We start from the raw sequence: 19,217 nt of genomic DNA, 5'->3' as shown, positions 1-19,217 counted from the left end.
AACCAAGTTGGGGGACTGGATGTCTGGATTTCCAAAAGACTGGAGGAGCAAACCGCTAACTGCTCCTCAACCTGATTCCTAGATCTCAGGGCCTGGGATCACCAGGCTGTGATTTCCCAATTCTTTTCCCAAAAAAATCTCTCTTCCAAGACTGACCCGCACTGACCAGTATGGTAGTCACTAGCCACATGTGGCTACTGAACACTTGAAATGTGGCTAGTGTGACTGAGGAGCTGAATGTTTAGTTGTATTTAATTTTAATTAGTCAAGGGGTAACCATTTAGGACAGCAGAGCACTGGATGGTCTGCCTTGAGCCTTCCCGACACCCTACCCCACAATGGAATTTACCCCCTATTCTTGCCCCAACACTGGCCCCCTTGCTACTCTTTGAGTACTCAAGATATGCTCCTTAGTTTTGCTCTGGCTCTTCCGTCCCAGGCATCCACTTGGCTAATTCCTGCAGCTCCTGCAAGTCCTTGCTTACATCTCACTTTTACGAGTTCTACCCTGACCCCCTATTTAATACTACAATCTGCCCCCCTCCCATGTTAACTTGTTCTACCCTTTTTTCCCCATAGCATTTATGACTCTCAGACACACTGCACAGTTTATTTACATGGGTTCTTTCTGAATCTTTACTAGAGTGAAAGTAGCACAAGGGCAAAGATCTTTGTTTTATTCACTGATGAATCTAAGGGTCCAGAATAGGGCCCAGCACACAGTAGTAAGTACTCAAGAAGTACTTGTTGAACGGGGGTGGGGAGCTGGGACAGATCTTAGACCCCGAGTTGGAAGGAGTGCATCAGAATGGCAGGAAATAAGATCCAGTGGGGTGTGGGCCTCCATTTCTGCAGAGCCCTGCCCTACCTCTGCCCAGCAGCAGAAACGTCCACCTTGCCTAAGCCACCATTCTAGTTGAAGCTTGCTTATCATGGCCAAAGTGAACTGCACCTGTTTACTGGGTTGAATCCCAGTTGATACTTGGGACAAGTTGCTTTTATTCTCAGAGCACATTTCTTGATTTCCAAAATGGAGCAAATATCCACCATGAGATTCTCAATGGCATCACGGAAGACCCAGACCCTGAGAGGCCCACCATAAACAGTAGCTACTCAGAGATGCTGGACAGAATATAACTTGGGCGTGTAAGAGGCAGGCCCCTGAATTCCACGGGGAGGACACGAGATGTTCAGGGTGGGTGGGTGGCTGTCTGCGTCAGTGGGGACGTACAGGTGTCAGAGGCTGGGCAACATGTCCCTGGCAACTGGTGTCAGGGACACGGCATGGGAGCAGCACTCCAGCCCCAGTGCACTCTGGAGCCCCTCGGGCCCACAGGAAGTACCTGCTCCTCTCCAGTACCCCCCAAGATAAGGCCAAGGAACAGGGGAGCTTCCATTTGGTGAGGAGGAAGGGCCCGCAGAAGCCAAGGCACTGGCAATAATTCTAAGAAGCAGGTGGAACCCAAGTCACTGTACCCAGACCGTCCTAGGAAGCTCCTCTCTCTTCCAACGAGGCCGGTATCACCAGCATGCATACTCCACTGCAGCCCAGAGTCCAAGGCCAAGAGGCAGCCACCCTCCTTTCCTAGACCAAAGTCTCAGGGAACCACTGAGAGGCAAGAAAGTCCACCACTAGGGGATAGAGGGATAAAAGGCCCACAGGCCTTTGGGATGTTTGGGATTTTAAAGGTTTATCTCATTCCTAAACTTCCAGGTGGGACTGCATAGGAGGGAGGCTGGGCAGGAACGTAGGCATCTTGAGGACGCCCAGTGACACCGACCAAGCCAGTCTGTTTCCTCATTTATGAAATGAGGGAGGTGAGCCACATGGTCTCCCCGACAGCTGCCATATCGGTCTGTCCTCGAAGGCAGGTCTGGGGGAGGAAAAAACCGCCAGGGATAGTGAGCTGGTGCTCAGAGCTCCCCGGGGCTGGGACACGCATCCATCAGCTGCCGGAGGTGAGAGGCCGCCTTGTCCAGCTTCGACAATTCCAACTGGAGGGAAGAAAGCTAAACGAGAAGAGAAGGAGGTGAGGATCCCGATAGAAGGCCCATGCCCTCCAGCCCCCGTTCCTGCAGGGAGCCAGCCCTCCAGCCTCACCCTCTGCTGCCTCTTAGTCTCTGCCTCTCCCTCTGATGGGGTCCAGGCCATGAGGCCATCAAGCTGCTTTTGCAACTTGTGTCTTCGGGCAGCCAGCAGAGACAGATGGGTCTGGGGGTCCACCAGGCCCTGCGGAAGAACAGTAAGGGCTCAGCCTTCTCTGCACCCCGTGCAGCTCTGCTTCATGGGCAGCCTGTCCAATGCCTCTCTGCCCCATTCTCAGGAGCCCGCCTCACTTTTACAGAACCCGCACCTTGCCCTCCTCCCAACATCCTTTCAATCCCTCCCTTCCCCCTCCAATCTCCTCTGGGCACCTGCAGCTCCATGTACATCTGAGTGGTGTCACTGAGTGGGGCCTGGGCCCAGCCGGAGGGCGCCGCCACACCTGGGGGTAAGAGGCCCACGGCCCCACAGTGGCCCAGGGTGCCCAGGGGCTCCAGGAAGGCCTCGAAGAGGCCCTGCTCTCCAGGCTCTGAGCTCTGCAGCAGCACTGAGGCGGAAAGGGAAACTGTCAGGGTCAGAGCATGAGATCCTGCTTCCCCTCCCACCCTGCACCTCCTAACTCTGGACTCTGCCCTCCAGGCTCACCCCGCTCCTCCACCAGCCCCTCCTTCCTGCAGGGACTCAGGAACCCAGGGCCCATCTCACCTCGGGGCCGGGCCTTGGTGAGCTGGTATGTGGCTCGGAGAGCCCTCAGTGCCTGCACAGCCTCCTGGACCCGGGAGAAGCGCTGCTCCAGCTCGGGCTGGTGCCAGTGCCCCTGGAGAGGAAGACCCACAGCTGACAGGCAGGCTCCCAGGGGCCTCGGCATCAGCTCTCCTGGCTCCGTCCCACACCCGCCACCCCAACCTGCTTAGGGCGACAGAATCCGGCCTCTGCACCACACACAAAATGCACCACCTCAAGCAAAACCTGGGGCACCATCTAAGCAGGTCTCAGTCGATGTCTGTGATTAAGGTCTGTTAACTGCTCTGATCAAAGATGGCGAGCAACCAAAAGTACTCACAAGACCAAGGAAGCAGAAAAAAATTTAAATAAACTTTAAAATGATTTTGGGGGTGAGTTTATAGCATTTATCCTTCTGAAATTATTAAAGCTTAAAACTGCAGGTATTTGGGGGCCCTCCTATACCTAACATCTAATCCTCACCACAACCATGACACAAACTATTACTACCCCTGGTTAAAGACGGGGAACTGAGGCACGGTCACATAGCAGTGCAGTCCTGCTCTTGCCCACTGGGCTAAGACTGCCCCCAACACAGCCCTGTAAGAACAACTCATCCTCCTAAAGACCCTACGCTGAAGTACAAACCAAGACTCCCCGTGACCCCACAGCACCAAACCCTTGGAGAAGACTGCTCCCCAGCCCCTCCCCAGCGCTCCCATCCCCAGACACGGGGGGCACGTGACTCACCAGGCTGCGGGCAGTGGGGTAGGGGGCAACGGAGATGCTGGGGGCAGAGTTGCCGCCAGGCCTGGGCGGCAGCCTCTGCCACAACTCCTCAGCCAGGAAGGGCATCAGTGGGGCGAGGAGGCGGAGCCCGGTGTCGGCACAGGAGAACAGGGCCTGAGGGGGGCCCGGGGGATGGGGCGAGCGCGACAGCACTGGCTTCACAGCCTCCTAGGGAAGAAGCCATGGGGTCAGGGGACAGGCCGGGCCACACCCGTGTCCCTTTCCCACACACGCACTGCCCTGCCCGTGGGAAAGGCTGTGGGTAAACGAGGCAGGAGCACACAGCATCCTGGGCACCACTGGCCGTCCCAGAACACACTCTGGCGCACACGGAAGGTGGAAAACTACGGCAGGTGTCCTCAGGGGTGGGGAGGGGGGTAAAACTGTCCGTGTGGTTTGCATATTTAGAAAGCGAAGCACTAAATTTTCTCGCCTATCGCAGAGAGACAGAGGGCGCCTGGGTGGCTCAGTCGTTAAGCGGCTGCCTTTGGCTCGGGTCATGATCCCGGGGTCCTGGGATCAAGCCCCACGTCGGGCTCCCTGCTCCGCAGACAGTCAGCTTGTCCTTCTCCCTCTGCCCCTCCCCGTGCTCATGCTCTCTCGCTCGCTTGCTCAAATAAATAAATCTTTTAAAAAAATAATGATTCTGTAAATGATATTTAACATTTTAAAAAAAAGAGAGACCGAGTTCTCTGCCAGGGAGTCGGATCTCCAGGGGAGCAGGGAGCAGGAAGCAGGTATGCGGGGGCAGAAGGAAACGCCACAGCCCCGGTCTGACCCACCAGGTAGACATCACAGAGGCTGTGCAGCCAGAAGTGGCGCAGGGCATGCGTAGTGAGTGAGAGCTCTCGAGCAAGGAAGCCTCGCTCACACTCCCGGGCAGTATGGGCAAGACGGCTCAGGATCCAGGCATCCATCGGAGACGAGGGGGACAGCTGCGGGCAGAAGGGGGCTTCAGGAGGGGATGACTGACTCCCCATCTCCTTTCCCTCCAAATGCCATCTTCAACCCTCAGAGACCTGATGATTCTGCCCCTCAAGCCTCTCTTCTTATTCTCTTACCTCCTCTGCAGGCTGGGGTACGAATTGCTCCCCTAAGGCATTGAGGATAAAGCGCAGGGCATTCCAGATTTTGTTGCAGAAATGCCGGGAACTCAGGACCTCAGAGACAGACAGGTGCAAATCGCCCCCTGGGAGGGAGAGGGAGGGGGTAGTGTGCACGTGGGTGGCAGCAGCATGGGGAATCCTTGACCCTGGCCCACCCCCGTCTGCCGGGGGGCCTACAGCCCCAGCCCCTCCCTTGCCCAGACTTACCCAAGGCCCCGTGGGAGCACAGGGCAAACCGCAGGGCATCTGTCCCACACTCAGGGATCCCATGAGGGAAGTCCTTTCTCTGCAACCAGAGGGAGAAGACGGGTGGCAGATGCCTGTGCGGCTGCAGGGCCAGAAGCCTGGGCTGTGCAGGACACCGGCGGCCGCGAGCTTGAGGCTGAGAGGGGCAGACGCTGGTGACTCACCTGCGCTGCGGCCGCGATCACCAGCTCTGTGGCGTCCAAGTTCCCATCCCTCAGCTTCGCCTGCAGCACCTGGGATGGGTAAGTACTTCAGTGGCCCTGGTCTGGGACCCTGCCCCTACAAGGGTCCCAGCCACTCTCCCTCCCAGCCGGCTCCTCTCCTCAGGCTCCCTTCTTCTCTCCCGCAAATGCCATCCCTCGCCAGACTCTTCATCCTGACCTGCAGCTCCACCCCACTGATGATGTCTCGTGGGTCCAACACATTCCCCAGGGACTTGCTCATCTTCCGGCCCTGCCTGTCCCGAACCATGGAATGAAGAAGCACCTGGGGGCACGGAGGGAGTCAGCGGAGGGGCCAGGGGAGCCTTTCCCTGGAGGTACCCAGGGCATCTCTGGCCCCCGTGCATCAGGGGTTAGGATAGGAAGTGAATCAGGCGAAAGGAACTGGGACCACAAACAACAGCACGTTAGGGATTAGAAGAGAGGACAAGATTTAGGGAAAACTGGGGAGTCAAAGAGAGGGGCTGGGCACTGAAGGGCCATTACCTTGCTGAAGGGGAGCTGCCCTGTGAGCTGGGTCCCCAACATGACCATGCGGCCCACCCAGAACAACAGAAGGTCACTGCCCGTTTCCAAAAGTGACAGGGGGTAGAAACGAGCAAGGTCTGGGGTCTAGGAGGAAAAAGAGAAGCAATGAGAAGCCAAGCCCTGTGTCTGCAGCTCTCCTCGAGGCTCTCGTGGCGGGGGGGTGTCAGGTGTCTAGTTCATCATATCCCCACCTTCAGTCTCTTCCTCTCAACCCCCCTCACCTCTTGGGGCCAGCCCAGGGCAGCAAAGGGGAAAAGAGCTGAAGAGAACCATGTGTCCAGGACATCAGGATCTGAGAAACAGAACAGGGAATGGGGACAGATGGAACCCCACGGCTGTGCATCTTTCCAGCCTAACACCCCCCTCCCCCCAAGACCACTGTCAGGCCCTCTGCCCCATTCTCAACTTTCCTGACCCCACCTCTTCCACCTCAGGATCTGCTCCCCCAATGGCCCAGCTGCCCTCCCCTGCCCTCCACAACCCAGACACTCACCCCTCTGCAGGGTCAGCTCTGCTCCTGGTTTCCCTGTCAGTTCTGCAGCTATTTTTCTGGCCTCAGCCTCTGTCCGCCCGACCACCCAACAGTCCTCCTCATCACCCTACAGAAAAAGTAAGGGTTGGAGGAGAGTGAGGAAGAGTCACACCCGCCAGGTGTGAAACATCACTGCATCTCACGTCCTCGCATGTGACCTGGGAATGGCCAGCTCCCTCTGGCAGTGAGAGGAAGAAGGGCCAGCTCAGGAGCTCTGACCCCATGGTGGGTTACATGACTAAGGCATGAAGCCCAGGAAAGGCAGGGAGCTGGGACCGGCACCGGACATCCTCTGACTCCTGTGCTATGGCCATTTGTCTTTCCACCACGTCCAGCCCTCCCGTCCTCCTCCTCCTACCAACCTTCGTGTGCTCCTCTACCACCAGGTAGGCGGGAATCCGATGGCCCCACCACAGCTGCCGGGAGACACACCAGTCCCTGCAGAGAGGACGTCGGGGATTTCTCAGCACAAGCAGTGCCTCAGCCCGCCCCACCTCCCCAGAGCTCCCCTCACCCTTACCCGATGTGGGAAAACCAGTGCTGCCAGTTCTTCTGGTGGAAGGATGGACTGAGCTCCAGAGCCCCTGACTCCACAGCCTGGAGCAAAAGGCCCTTAGGCAGTGCTTCCCTTCCTGCACCCGTACCAGCACCCTCCCGAGACGGGACAAGCGGCCTGAGGTGGTGCCGTTACGCAGAAAGGACCTCCCAAGGCTCCCGAGGAGATTCTGGGTTTGAGAGGGAGATGAGCCAGCCCTGTCTAGGCCACCCTGCCTCCATCCCCACAGCTCTCCTTCTCAAATGCCGGGGCCAGAGGTCCGTGGGGCAGGAGGGTCTCAGCCTCCCCGTTTCTTCGTTCCAAGCTGCAGGGGAGTTCTCGCTGCCCAAGGCGCTGGCCCTTCCTCGCCCTGCAGCCTCACCTGGGCAGCTCGGGCCCCCAGCTCCTGACAGCGGACAAACCACTGGCTCTTCAGCAGGTATTCAACCACGTCCCCAGAACGGCTGAGAAAGAGACGGGGTGAGTATGCTGCTCCTTGGGTTCTGTGCTTTTCCCCCCAGGGGACATGGGACCCTACTACACGCCAGGCCCTCGGAACAGAGAACACAGCAAAAAACAAAACTGACACAGAGCTTCCGTTCCCTTGCAAGGGGTACAGAGCCTTCCGTCTTGTACTCTTGAACTTTGTCCACGCCCTTCCCGGGGAAGTCCTACGTAAAAGGGTTAAAATGGGGTTACCTGCAAATAGGAAGCACCATGGGGTGGTTCTGGAGGCCCCGGAACAGGCCCCGCTCTGTCAGCGCAGACATAATCTTTTCTCGGGCCACAAATCGGTGAAGACCCTGGGGAGAAAATAGCAACAGTAAAGGGTAAAGGTCGCTAAAAAAACAAGAAAGCGAGAGAGGGTAGGAGGTGAGGAAAGGCAGAGGGTGCCCCCAAAGGACAGGGTGACACTGAGGCCGGTACACCTGTAGCCAGTCCCCACAGAGGGAGGTCATGGTCCCATCCTCTGAGATGACGCTCAGGGGGCTCAAGCCGTGCCGCGCCCCCAGCTCAGCATCTGCAGGGCTATGCGCTGGAGTCACCTTCACTGCCCCTGGGAGAGCAGACCCACCGTGAGCACGGACCCTCAACAGGGCTTTGTCAGCGCCCACGCCCCCACCCCTCCCCTCTCTTCTTGGTCTATGCCCCCTTTTCGTCTCACTGTCCGCTGAGACTACCCTTGAAGAGGCTTTCCCTCCCCTCCTTTCTTCCTCTTCCTGGTGCTTCCCCACTCCTCCAGAATCCCCGGCCTGCTCTCCTTCCCATGACCTCCACCCACCTGTGCCCACATGTGGCTGAACAGCACAGTCTGTGATGAGGGGGAGAAGCTGCCCGGTCAAGGGGTGACGAAGCTGTCGCCCATGCAGATGCTGAAAGGAAAGGCACGAGATCAAGGACAGGCACACGTGTAGAGTGCGAGAACCCTGGGAAGAAGAGGCTCAGCACCAGAAGGTAAAGAGCCGGAGCAGTGGCCAGTAAACTTCTTCTTAGGGGCCGGAGTGTGGTTTAGCCTTTGCAGGCCAAGAGGCAAATTCAGCCTCTGCACAATTACTCTGCTCTGATGCTGCGGCAGTTAGGTAATGACACCCAGTTGCAGATTATACCTAAACGTGCAAGTGTGGATCATACGAAAACAGGCAATGGGATGGGTTTGGCCCATGGGCCATAATTTGTCAACCACTGAGCTAGAGAAAAGGTAGAACATCAAGAAAAGAAAGGCATATAGTCAGAGACACTGGAGAGCGGAGATGAGAGAAGTCTTAGGAAGAGGAAATCGAAGGAAAGAAGGCGCTCCCATCAAAAAGGGTAGGAAGAGAAAGCTCCGGGGGCAGAGGGCGCGCTGTGTATTACCGCGTGTCGGGAGTCGTCAGGATGAACAGCCACAGCCACGTCTCCAGGTAATGTCTCTGGCCTTGTGGTTCCCACCACAACCTCTGCGTCTGAAGACAGAAGTCAAGCACTCGAGGCTGGTCATCTACCTGGCCCCTCACTCCCATAACTGAAGCCAGGAGAACCAGAGAAGGGAGGAGGCGAGAAGCCATCAAGGTTGAGCAGGCCCCGAGGAGCAACTAGAGAATATTAGGAGCCTGGGGTTTCCATGTAAGCTGATGACCAGAAGCCTGGGAGGCTGTCTGGTGCTAAGGAATTTCTCGAAAACTTGCATGGGAGAAACAGATCGTTAACAAAAGCAACTAGAATCCTTACTTGGTGCCCAGAGAACATTGAGAGTTCTCGGGGCCCTAATCACAAATGCTGTGCACACTCTGGGGCAAGCACCAGCCCCTCCTTGAGAAACTTCCTCTGTGTATTCCGGCTAATCTTTCTTCATTTTCTCTGAACTCTTCCAGACACTTACTGTTCAAACCATACTTCAGAATTGATCTTTTGTCTCTTTCAGGGTAGCAGCCTCCTGCAGAATGATGCTAAGCTCCTGAAGGGCAGCTACCATGTGCACTTTTCTCATGTGACACAGAATACCCAGAATAAACGCCCCCGAGAACACAAACACTACCAAGGTTCCTTATCTGCCTCCCACCAGGCCATGTGGGAAACGGGTTGGTGGGTTCCCTCCCATCAACCCAACACATGCTCAAGAAAGCAGAGATAAGCAGGCAACCTTTTGGAGGATTACCCTCACCAGGCTCTCCATCCACAGGGAAGGCCACAGAAAAAAGGAGGCCAAAAGACACAGGGGTGGGGCAGCCAGGCAGTCGAAGCTCCGTGCGGCCAGGCAGGGGCCGGCTCTCCACCTGGAGGAATCCAAGCAGCAGGGCTGGAGAGCAGCCCTTCTGCAGGCTTCCCACCTCCACTCACCCACCTGCCTTAGGCTCCCTGCAGCCCATCTAAAGACACTCAGAGAATTCAGGAGCCACTGCCACCCCAGCCCCCAATTCAGTCACAGTTAGAGAAATATTCACTGAGCACTTACACTGTGTACTGGTATCGTGAACACCTTCCATGAATTCTCATTTGATTCTCACAACACCCCCCTGACACAGGCATTTCCATCACCCCCAATTTACAGACTGGGAAAACTGAGGCTTACAGAGGCTAACGGCCTGCCAGAAGTCACACGGCTGGTAGGCAGCAGGACCCAGTGACTCCTGGCAGTCTGGCTGCAGAGTCTGAGCTTTCGCCCACCTAGGAGTTCTCAAAGGCCCGCTCCTCCTCCTCTGCCTCACCTCAATATCCGAGATGGCTGATCTTAAAGCACAGGACCAGTTGACAAGCTGCTGGCTCCGGTACAACAACCCCGCCTCGTAGAGTCGCACAAAAGCTTCGGTCACAGCCACCGAGGAGCCCTAGGGAATGACCTCAGCGTCCACATCTAACAGCCCCTTCTCAGCCCATCACCACACTCAGGGACCCAGGCATTCTCCCCACCTCCCGTCACCCCCAACACACACAACATCCTGCCTGCCCACACCTGTCTCTAGACACTGCCTCGACACCCACAGGGAGCAAGGCATGGAGCACTCACAGCATCCATAGTGAAGCACTCTCGGTCCCAGTCTAGGGAGGCCCCCAGAGCTTGGAGCTGCTCACTGATCTCTCCACCTTTCCTGTGCCAGAGAGACTTCTGTCAGCAAGCTTGTCCCGAGCACCAACTATGTACCAGGCCCAGTGATACTACCAGCAATGCCGGGTATTGGAGTGTGGCATTGATCTAGCCTCGAGAAGCCCAGGGAGACAGACACACAAACTCAGTAGGGACCTTCTATGGCATTAAAATAAGTATAAAGTTCTGGGCTGCCTGGCTGGCTCAGGCGGTGGAGCACGCACTATGGATCTGGAGGTCGTGAGCTCAAGCCCCACATTGGGTGGAGAGTTTACTTAAAGAAACAAACAAAAAAACAACGTTCTATGATAACAGAGGAGGGGGCAGCTAATTTGGGAAAAACCAGAAGAAGCTTTACAGAGAAAATGGCACATGGTAACAGACCCGTAAGAATGAGGGTAATTTCAAGCAAATGGAAGGTAGGAATAAGTAAGTAGAAGAGATAGTGAAATCCAGGTCAGGAAACATGGGATAAGTGAAGAAAAAATATACATACATGCCCATACCCATAAATGTGTGCATTTTAAAGCATATATATAATACACACGCGCACACACACATACCACACACAGAGCTTGGAGACCCCGCTGAAAGCTAAAGGAATCCAGAGATCCCCTCGCTGAGGGAAGTTAGGGCTGGATGGGAAGAGCCCGTCAAGTTGGGGAGATCGGCCGGAAGCAGGGCGAAGCCTGCCACCTCGGCCCCTCCACCTCCACCCATCATACTCACTCCTCCTTCCACTTCCACACCTCCCTAAGGAATTCCTCCCGGCTCAGCTCATGTCTCCTCACTCCTCGCTCCTTCCACAGTTGCTTCTCCACCACAGCCTACAGTAAGATTAGGAGGCAAGTGAACAGAGAATCAGGTCACTTTGGCAGAACAACTCTCCTTCACCCAAGAAAAGGGCAAAGTGGCAAAATGCATACCTGTGTAGCAATTCCTGCGTGATCGGAGCCAGGGACCCACAGCACCTGATCCCCACACATCCGGTGCCTGCAAAACAAACACCCTCACACAAATCCCTGAGCTTACTCTTACTCCTTCCAGCCTATCACACTTTCTCCTTCCCCTCCAAGAAGGCAAGCATCCCCATTCCTCTCTCACCAGCGCACCAGGGCATCCTGTATGGCCACCGTCAGTGCATGCCCGATATGTAGGGAGCCGGTGATATTGGGAGGTGGGATACACATGGAAAAGGTCTCCCCTGTAGCCTGGGGCAGCTTCATCTAGAAAGTTGAAAGGTCAAAGGGCAAAAGATGATTGGATGTTACCTGGGGGAATAGCACCCTCTGGTGTCTCCAAAGCATAAAGAACTGCAGGAAAAACAGTCCGGCAAATAACAGGAAAGGGAAAACCCTGCCAAGAAAACCCTTTGGACACCAGGGGCAGAAGACAAGCTCTCCCGTTTTATTGGGCAGGCCAGCTGTAAGCTCCAGACTCTGAGGTTCCTTTCTACCCACCAAGCTCAAAGGCCATTCTGTCCTGGGGACCATTTAGTACCACTCCGTTCCAGGTACTAACCTGATACTCTGGTTTGAAGAAGCCCTCTCGCACCCACCAAGAGTACCAGGCAGCCTCAACATACCGAGGGCTGTATGCAGGAGGCAGGAGCCCGGAGACATCTGCAGCAGAGGAGAGCTCCACTAAGTCCTGAACTTTGTTCCCAGGCCGCATTTTTAGCAGCCCAAATGGGCAACAAAAATGTGAGTGAAAAGGCCTTCAAGTTCCCCAATTACCTTTCTTTTCACCAGGTTCCGTGGGGATTTCATACACCACCACCTCCTTAGGAGTCCAGGCCTTACTGGATTCTGCAGCTGACTGGAGAGAATGACCAAAAAGCGGGGGTGGGGGGGTACAATTTCCAGGATACCCCGGGCATCTGGAATCCAACCAGTCTCTCCTCCAGCCCGCTCCAAAGCTTTCTCAAAAGAACCAAGGGCAAGCTGTCTGACCCCTAACCTTGCTCTTTCGGGCTATCCCAGCCTCCAGCGCCGCCTGCTTCTCTCGCTGGCGCTTCTGTTTGGCTTCATGGTTCCTCCGGGAGATGGAGGATCCATGGGACTTTGAGTGGGTAGAGAGGGGATGGAACCTGGGGAGGCCCTGTGAGGGCCTCAGCCCCCAGAATGGTGATCGAAAAGAGGCCAAAGGCAAATGAGGCATCAGGAGTGCTTGGAAAGGGCCAAGATCTGTTCCAGATAAAGCACAGGAGAAGATGTGGGTGGGTGGGTCACACCCTCTTCCTTATTCCCTGCCTTGTACTAGGACTGGTCTGTTTTCTGTCCACTCCCTCCCACACGATGCTTTCTAGTGAGGACTAGAGTGCATGGTGTCGGGAGTCGCCCTCAACCTGTGCATCCGCGTCGGGGGATGACCGCCGACACCCAAGCGGGGAAAGGACTCAGGGATTCTGGGAGAAGGTCGACATCAGCGCGCCCGAGAGCCAGCAAGGAGTCCTACCCAAACACCGCCCGCGCTGCCCCCGGCCCTGCTCGGCCCGGCCTTCCCGCCCGTCGCACCGCGTGGGTCCCGGCAGCGCGGCACCTCCCACCCCCGCCTCCTCCCCGCGGAGGCCGCTCCGGCGCGCGCTCACCGGGCCAGCCCGCCGCTATCCCAGGGCGCCCCGCGGCCGCGGCAACAGCAAACGGGGAGGGAACCAGCGAACCCAACCCCGGAACGTGACCCGCGAGCCGCGCGGGGCAGGGAGGCGGGGTCCCGCTCGGGACATGCGCGGTAGCCGGCTCGGCCCCATTCGCCGCCCTCCGGTCCAATGGCCGCCGGCGCCGCGACCAGCGGGTCCTTCGAGGAGAGAGGAAGCCTCGCGGGGAGGCGCCCGGGGCCGCGTGGCTCATTTCCACAACTTTATTAAACAATTAAGAGTCCGACGTGTAAATAAAAAACACCTGAGTTCTGAGGCCGCGCCCGCCTCCACGCGGCCACCCTGCCCCACCCCGCCCGGGTCCGAGCCCGCACTCTCAGGAGCTGTGCTTCTGCCGCTTCCAGAAGCGCTTGACGTCGCTGTGCCCGGCCGGGGTCACTACCATCAGCCGCTTGGCCGAGTTCTCGAACACCAGCACGCCCAGCTCCCGAGCGTGGGCCAGCAGCAGCTCAAAGTCCACTTGCGACAGGAACTGGTTATACAGGACACCTGGAGTCCGCAGGGCAGGGGCAGCCGGGAGACAAGGCAAAAACGTGAGGCCCCTGGGCGGCAGCCTCAGGGCAGTGGTCTGGGCTTGCCAGCCACCACTATTTTTAAAAACGAGTTCTTGATGCTTGTCTGTTCCAGTAACAGTAGTGTGATCCAGCCACGTTCAGTAAGGCAATAGAACACAGTAAGAAAACCCACTAATGCTCACCAAACCGGAGAAATTACTATGAATTATGGCTCCCAATTTCCCACTTCTAGCTAAATCCACCCTGCACTGATTTAAGACAATCTACTACTACACACTCACCCCCAAAATAGTGTCTTGCCAGCTTTTCTCTCCCAACCCATGCAATAAACAAACAAATAAAATGCATGAATAGCTTTCTCAGTTCATGAAGACTAAATTGTCCTTCCCCTGGCCCGTGACCAAGAACCAGCTACTAGAAGCCACTCACCCTCAGTGAACCGGAGTCTGTCCCTTTCTAGCTCCCACAACCGAATCTGGTCTGTGATGGTGGGCGGCAGCACAGGCGTCTGTAGGGGCAAGCAATGGCTGTGAAGATGCAGGAATACTGCCCCAGACAACCCCAGCCGTCTACTCATTCCTCAGACTGCGCTGTCCCTTTCTCTTTTCCATCACTTCATCGTCAGGTGCCAGGGGCTGTCAGCCTCCAGCAGCTTGGTACCTGTTTGAGCATCACTGGGTGGGCCCTTGTCCTTAGGAAATGGATGATCTGGGAAAACAGACAAGAATGGGATCAGGGGCTCAGGTAAGAGGGCAGGAAAGGTACCTAAGCTGTTACCTAATGTCACTGGAATATCAGCTTACTGTTAAAAATCCATAGCCACGTGCCTGTCATTAACCCATTCCTGTTCAGCTGTCATCCCAAGTTGCTGTTCCCACTGGTCATGTCTGCTATTTCTTCTCTAGCACATTTGCCCTTTCTATAGTCTTGTTTGTTTTTCTTTTTTAAAATAGCAGCAACACTTACTGCATGACAGGCTCTGAGCCAAAGGCTTTACTGCTATTCTCTCATTGAATCCTCCCCAAGCCCCATGAGGGGAGAAATGTTATTACTTCCATTTTTCAGATGAGGAAAGCGAGGCTCAGAGAAGTCAAGCAACCAGGCAGCTAGGAAGGGGTTAGTGGTGGAGACACAGCTAGGAAGGGGTTGGTGGTGGAGACACAAATCTATACCTCCCCCACCCCCCTGTGTTTTTCCCCACGCGTAGAGCCTTGACTTCCCTTCATGTGCATGGTCTACACTCAAACACAAACAACTCACCACCATCCACTGAAACAAAGCCACTATTAGCCTTCTGTAAGATGAGCACCCTGTACCCCCTAGCCCAAGTGCAGCCTATCTTCCCGCCCCCACCTTCCCCAAGTGGGGATACCTGCTGGGCTGTGATACCACTGGCGATGGCCTGCTGCACGCTCTCCCGGGTCACCTGCGCCACCACCATGTTGGGGAATCGATAGAGCATCTCTGAGAACAGGGCAATGAGGGCGATCTGCAGCTCCGACTCTGGCCCAGGGACAGGAAGAGAAGATGAGAAGGCTATCCCCACACCCAGACTCCCTCAAGACCTTCAAGGGTGACGAGGAATGTCCGAGAACTCTGTAAACTGCCAGGTAAACATGAACATAAACTGGCACTCCCTCCTGGTTCCTTCCCTCTCCCCACTCCCCTCCCCGCTCTGCTGTTCGGGGGCCCTCTGTCTGGCCTCACCAGTGTAGGCATACAGTCGGTAATTAGTTTCCACGACGATGAAGCCTGGTTGATGGCTGGTACCCCCAGCTCCAGAAACTCCTGATGAGAGATTGATGGCCAGGCGTGTGGGGTAGTAACGCCGAGATTTCCTCTGGAAAATACAGAAGGGGAAGGCAGAGGGCTGGCTCTCTCTCAGCTGTCACTAACCATCTTCCTGCCTGAGACACCAGACCCCTCCGAGGGCAAGAGCCCCAACTCCCAACTTATCAACTCCAAGGGACCCAAGTACTCGGTCCTGGCGACTCCCCTCTGCTACTGCCTCCCAAGACCCCAACTCTTTTTTGAGTATAGTTGACCCATAATGTAACATTAGTTTCAGGTGCACAACATAGTGATTCAACAACTCTACACTTATGCTATACTCACTACAAATGAAGGTACCATCTGAGACCCCACTCCTTGTTAAAGGCCAAGGTAAGAGACCACCCTGCCTCTTTCCTAGAAGCCATGTATCTGGGTGTGCATACCTTCCTCTGGAAAACAAGCCCAAACTCACGCAGATGTTGCAGGAAGTTCAACAAAGAATCACTCATACCTTCCACAGAATAATCCTGGGAAAGAGAGGTGGCCAGTTGGGTCCAAAATATCCCATTCTCCCCCTCCCAACTTCATACACTCATTCCCTCTTTTCCCATCTATGCTTTGTTCATTCTTATCTTTCATGCTTTTGCCCATAACCTGATTTCCCCTTCCCATCTCTCTACCCACCAGCTTGCCCACCCAAGCCCCCAACTCCATCCCCCTGCTTACCTTGCCCAGAGTAGAGAAACTGAGCTGGAAGAGGAAGGAGAGAATCTCCACTAGGTCCATGCCCCGACTCTAGGGAGGAATGGGCAGAGACAAAGGGGCAGGGATAGAAGGGAGAAAATGAGGGGATAGAACATCAGGGGACAGTCTGCAAGGGTAATCTCTCAGTGGGTCCTGAGAAGATCAGAGCATGCCGGCAAGCAGCCTCCTCACCTGGGCTGTCTGCAGATACTGCAACATAAAGTACCACAGCTGGGCAGGGGTGTCCAGCAACAGGAATTGGAAGCCGGCCGAAGTAATGCAGGGTGGTTCTCCAGGTTCAGTGCTAGAGACATAGAGAGGGACAATGGTGGAGGTTTGCAGAGAGAGGCCACCATCCCCACTTGTCTTCTCATATTTTGTCTTGGTTTCTCTCTGGCTGTACTCCACTCAGCTCTCCTTTCTCAGTTAACTGCCTGCAATCCTAACCCACCCCAGACACTCAGTTTAGCAGGGATCTGATGTATCTCTGGTTTCCTCACCTCTTCATGAGCCCAGCCTGGCTGAGGAGTTGAGCCAAGTCCTGGCTGACGGCTGCACTGGGGGAGCCCACCATGAAGTGCAGTACCACCTGAGGAACAGAAGTGGATAGAGAGAACGATGTCTCTAAGGGCCATGAGACGTAGGAGCACAAGCAGAGGCACAGAGTCCCAAGTCCTCACCTCCCATCGCTCCTCGGCGTACTTGTCAAGTGAGGGAACATCCCGCGCGTGCTTGTCTGGACCCAGCTGACTTGTGTCATCAGACCAGGCCTTGCCCCTACGCCAGGATGGGCCAAGAGTAAGGAACCCTGCCTGCGTTCCCTGCCTGCTTCTCTGTCCTCTTTCCCCCTTCATCTCCATGGGCTATGAGCGTGAGACATTTCTTTCCTACATCATGCAGCTACATCTCGTCCAACTTATTCCTAAAGGAGCTCCCAAAGGTGGAGACCACAAGGTTCCAGAGGGGCCCCTCAGGGGCTCTCCCCCCCACCCCCCGCCCCCAGCAGTTTAAATACTAGTTCTCCTGGCCTAGCTTAGGAAGATGGAAGTGACATACCCACCCAGAAGGGCAATGCGGAGGTTCTGGCGGAAGATGGGGTTGAGGATGAGGCCCTGGAGACCACCAGGGAGCAGCTGGGTGTGCCAGATACGGAGGCCACTCAGCAGCCCTGTACTTTCCTCTTGAGCTCTGAAACAGAAGCAGGGAAGTAAGAGGGTGTCTGGAGAACAAGAAGAAGGGGGCCCATAAAAGCCTCCACTTCTGCCTTTTCCGAACTGGTTATCCCTTGGAACACCATTTCATACAGCAAAAAGAGTGTCTTCTTAAGGCAAATTTCTTTACAGCAATGCCTACCAGAATCTTGTTGTAGACATCACAATTTTCCAAGAGGGAAAATACACGCAGAGTTTCCCAAATTTATTTTTTACGTACAAGCTTTGTGGTGTATCCATTAATATTTCCTAGAAGTATTCCAAGGGACACTTAGAATAGCTAGTTGTTGAGAAATCTGCATCTGGCTGAGCATGCAGCAGAGACTCACTTGCTGAACTCCTTTTTCACCCACAGGGCCACGGCGGCTTGTGGCAAAGGCTGCTCCAGAAAGAGCATCCGCATCACCCAGTTCTTAGCCAAAGATGGGAGCTCCCTGGAAGGGGGTACAGGTCAAATGTTAATATCAGAAACTGCCTTATCTGCATCTCTGCCCTCAACAAGCTCGCAAACATCTCATCCCACCCCCCACTCCTTTACCAGTCTTGCTGTCCCCACTAGCTCCATCTGTTTTGGCCTGACACACTTCAGTCTTCAAGCCCCCGAGGGCTAAGCTTCAACTCATGATAACTTATTCCAGTCTGAAGGCCTCATTACATTTCCTCAACATGGTCCCTGCCATGAAGGGGAGCGTTACCTGAAGACAGCCAGACAGGTGGCAGGATGCCCATACAATCGGTCTAATACGCCAGGGCTCAGGCCGCCTAGGAATTCCTGCAGATTCCTGCATTGTAGGTGTACTCGGTTCAGTCCACCCCTTGAGGGGGTGCTCTCCATCACCTGAGAGATGCAAAGTTAGAAAGTCACCCCCACAGTCCATGCCAATGTCATCCCTCACCTCATTCCTATTCCAGATCCACTGGCCCCCACAATAACCCATCCTTTCTATGATTTCCTCTTCTATGTTACTCATCTCCTCTCCTTTCTCCCAGACCTGACCAACCTCCTCTTCTCTCTTGCCTCCTCCCCCCACTTCTAGCCTCAACTCCAGTCATCTCTCAATTTCCAAATTAGAGAATTGTTAATTGTCCCATATTGGCAAAATCATTTTTTTATTTCAATGTCTTGTCTCGTCTTTACCTAAGCAGTGTCAAGGAAACTTGTTTAAGCCCAATCCCCTCTCCCTTCCCCTCTCCTGGTCAGATTAGCCCATGAGCTCCAAATTTGTCAGTCCTTCCCATCTGTTTGTTGGCCCCAAAGGTCCTGCCGGGCACAACAATGAACTACTTTTCTCCTCCTTGTCTCCCAAATCTGTCCACCTCTCCTCTTTGCCCCGCAAGACTTCACCCCATTCACCCTGATCGACATGTCGATCTCCTAACTTTTCTCCTACTTTCCTCCTACTCCTCGCTTCTCACCCAACTCTCATACCTCCCCCATCCCCTCTCTCTCGGCGCCCCCCTACCACTCCGTGTCGCTCCCCCTTCGTGCACCTTGAGTCTCAAGTCGTCGCTTAATCGTAGCTAAGGTCTCGCCTTGGCTCCCGGGAATTGGAGAATGGACGATGGAAAATGAGAGAAAAAGATGGGGAGAGGGACAAAGAACTAGACAGGAGTCCAGAGTGGAGGATTCAGAAGAGAAGAAAAGGAGGGGAAGGAGTGGAAAAGTAGGGAAGATACGAATAGGCGCTGCACACACTCGCCCGCCGCGGGGCATTCTGGGAATTCGAGTCTTGTCTAGGCTCGCCCCGGAATAGGCTGAAGCGCGTCTGACTACAACTCCCAAAAGGCACCGCGAGGAAGCCGCTAGGAGGGAGGCCGGCCTTTAATTGAGAGGGCTGAAGACACCCGAGGCCGCGCCGCTTTGTTCCGCGTCGCTTTCAGCTCACGCCGCTGACGGCGAGTCTAACCGACCTGAGCGGGAGGCGGGACCCCGGGAGGAAAAGTGCCCCGAGGGCTTCCTGGCGGAGGCGCGGACATGGCTCCTTCGTGAGACGCTTAGTTTAGAGACACACAAACTGAGCTCCTTGAGCTT

The 19,217-nt window shown here is 55.3% G+C and overlaps 2 protein-coding genes across 8 annotated transcripts; both read right to left on the bottom strand.

Annotated features, from left to right (window-relative positions):
- Nucleotides 1-955: 955 nt before the first annotated feature.
- Nucleotides 956-13,135, bottom strand: VARS2 (valyl-tRNA synthetase 2, mitochondrial). 7 transcript variants are annotated; one of them, XM_045866520.3, is made up of 30 exons: nt 12,877-13,135; nt 12,246-12,472; nt 12,023-12,104; nt 11,808-11,908; nt 11,391-11,512; nt 11,213-11,279; nt 11,016-11,113; nt 10,209-10,290; nt 9,910-10,029; nt 9,360-9,477; nt 8,579-8,667; nt 8,007-8,097; nt 7,654-7,781; nt 7,424-7,527; nt 7,107-7,188; nt 6,710-6,786; nt 6,552-6,627; nt 6,151-6,256; nt 5,879-5,949; nt 5,616-5,741; nt 5,290-5,394; nt 5,073-5,141; nt 4,870-4,948; nt 4,618-4,745; nt 4,339-4,491; nt 3,518-3,724; nt 2,750-2,861; nt 2,416-2,591; nt 2,102-2,230; nt 956-2,010 (listed from the first exon to the last, which is right to left on the bottom strand). In XM_045866520.3, the coding sequence occupies exons 1-30, from the start codon at nt 13,133-13,135 to the stop codon at nt 1,915-1,917; spliced, it is 3,480 nt and encodes a 1,159-aa protein (XP_045722476.2). In that variant the 3' UTR covers nt 956-1,914. The 7 variants fall into 7 exon arrangements, 6 of the variants coding, with proteins under 6 accessions (XP_045722476.2, XP_045722477.2, XP_045722478.1 ...); XM_045866521.3 differs by having other exon boundaries at nt 9,366-9,477; XM_045866522.3 differs by lacking the exon at nt 12,877-13,135 and adding an exon at nt 12,744-12,845.
- GTF2H4 (general transcription factor IIH subunit 4) lies at nt 13,134-18,900 on the bottom strand. Its single transcript, XM_045866524.3, has 14 exons — nt 18,677-18,900; nt 17,881-18,023; nt 17,515-17,619; nt 17,031-17,162; nt 16,655-16,751; nt 16,475-16,563; nt 16,167-16,278; nt 15,957-16,025; nt 15,674-15,757; nt 15,165-15,297; nt 14,830-14,960; nt 14,118-14,165; nt 13,887-13,965; nt 13,134-13,431 (listed from the first exon to the last, which is right to left on the bottom strand). Exons 2-14 carry the CDS (start codon nt 18,018-18,020, stop codon nt 13,259-13,261), a joined length of 1,392 nt encoding a protein of 463 aa, XP_045722480.1. The 5' UTR covers nt 18,021-18,023; nt 18,677-18,900; the 3' UTR covers nt 13,134-13,258.
- Between the last annotated feature and the right edge of the window lie 317 nt (nt 18,901-19,217).

Source organism: Mirounga angustirostris, unplaced genomic scaffold (genome assembly GCF_029215605.1).
Source record: "Mirounga angustirostris isolate CCGP_5_RB_7025 unplaced genomic scaffold, mMirAng1.0.hap1 SCAF_8, whole genome shotgun sequence".
NCBI classification, from domain to species: Eukaryota; Metazoa; Chordata; class Mammalia; order Carnivora; family Phocidae; genus Mirounga; species Mirounga angustirostris.
The sequence above is the reverse complement of the archived record's forward strand: the minus strand, read 5'-3'. Positions and strand labels throughout refer to the sequence as shown.

Bases quoted from the DNA above. Each gene is read 5' to 3' on its own strand.
- GTF2H4 (XM_045866524.3), bottom strand. From the start codon at position 18,020: ATGGAGAGCACCCCCTCAAGGGGTGGACTGAACCGAGTACACCTACAA. The intron at 17,620-17,880 runs GTAACGCTCCCC...ACCCCCTTCCAG, and splicing joins ACCTGTCTGGCTGTCTTCAG to GGAGCTCCCATCTTTGGCTA. The intron at 16,026-16,166 runs GTGAGGAGGCTG...ATTCCTCCCTAG, and splicing joins AGTATCTGCAGACAGCCCAG to AGTCGGGGCATGGACCTAGT.
- VARS2 (XM_045866520.3), bottom strand. From the start codon at position 13,135: ATGAGCCACGCGGCCCCGGGCGCCTCCCCGCGAGGCTTCCTCTCTCCT. The intron at 8,098-8,578 runs GTAATACACAGC...CTTTCCTTTCAG, and splicing joins CTGACGACTCCCGACACGCG to CATCTGCATGGGCGACAGCT. The intron at 5,742-5,878 runs GTGAGGGGGGTT...TTTTCCTCCTAG, and splicing joins CCCTGGGCTGGCCCCAAGAG to ACCCCAGACCTTGCTCGTTT.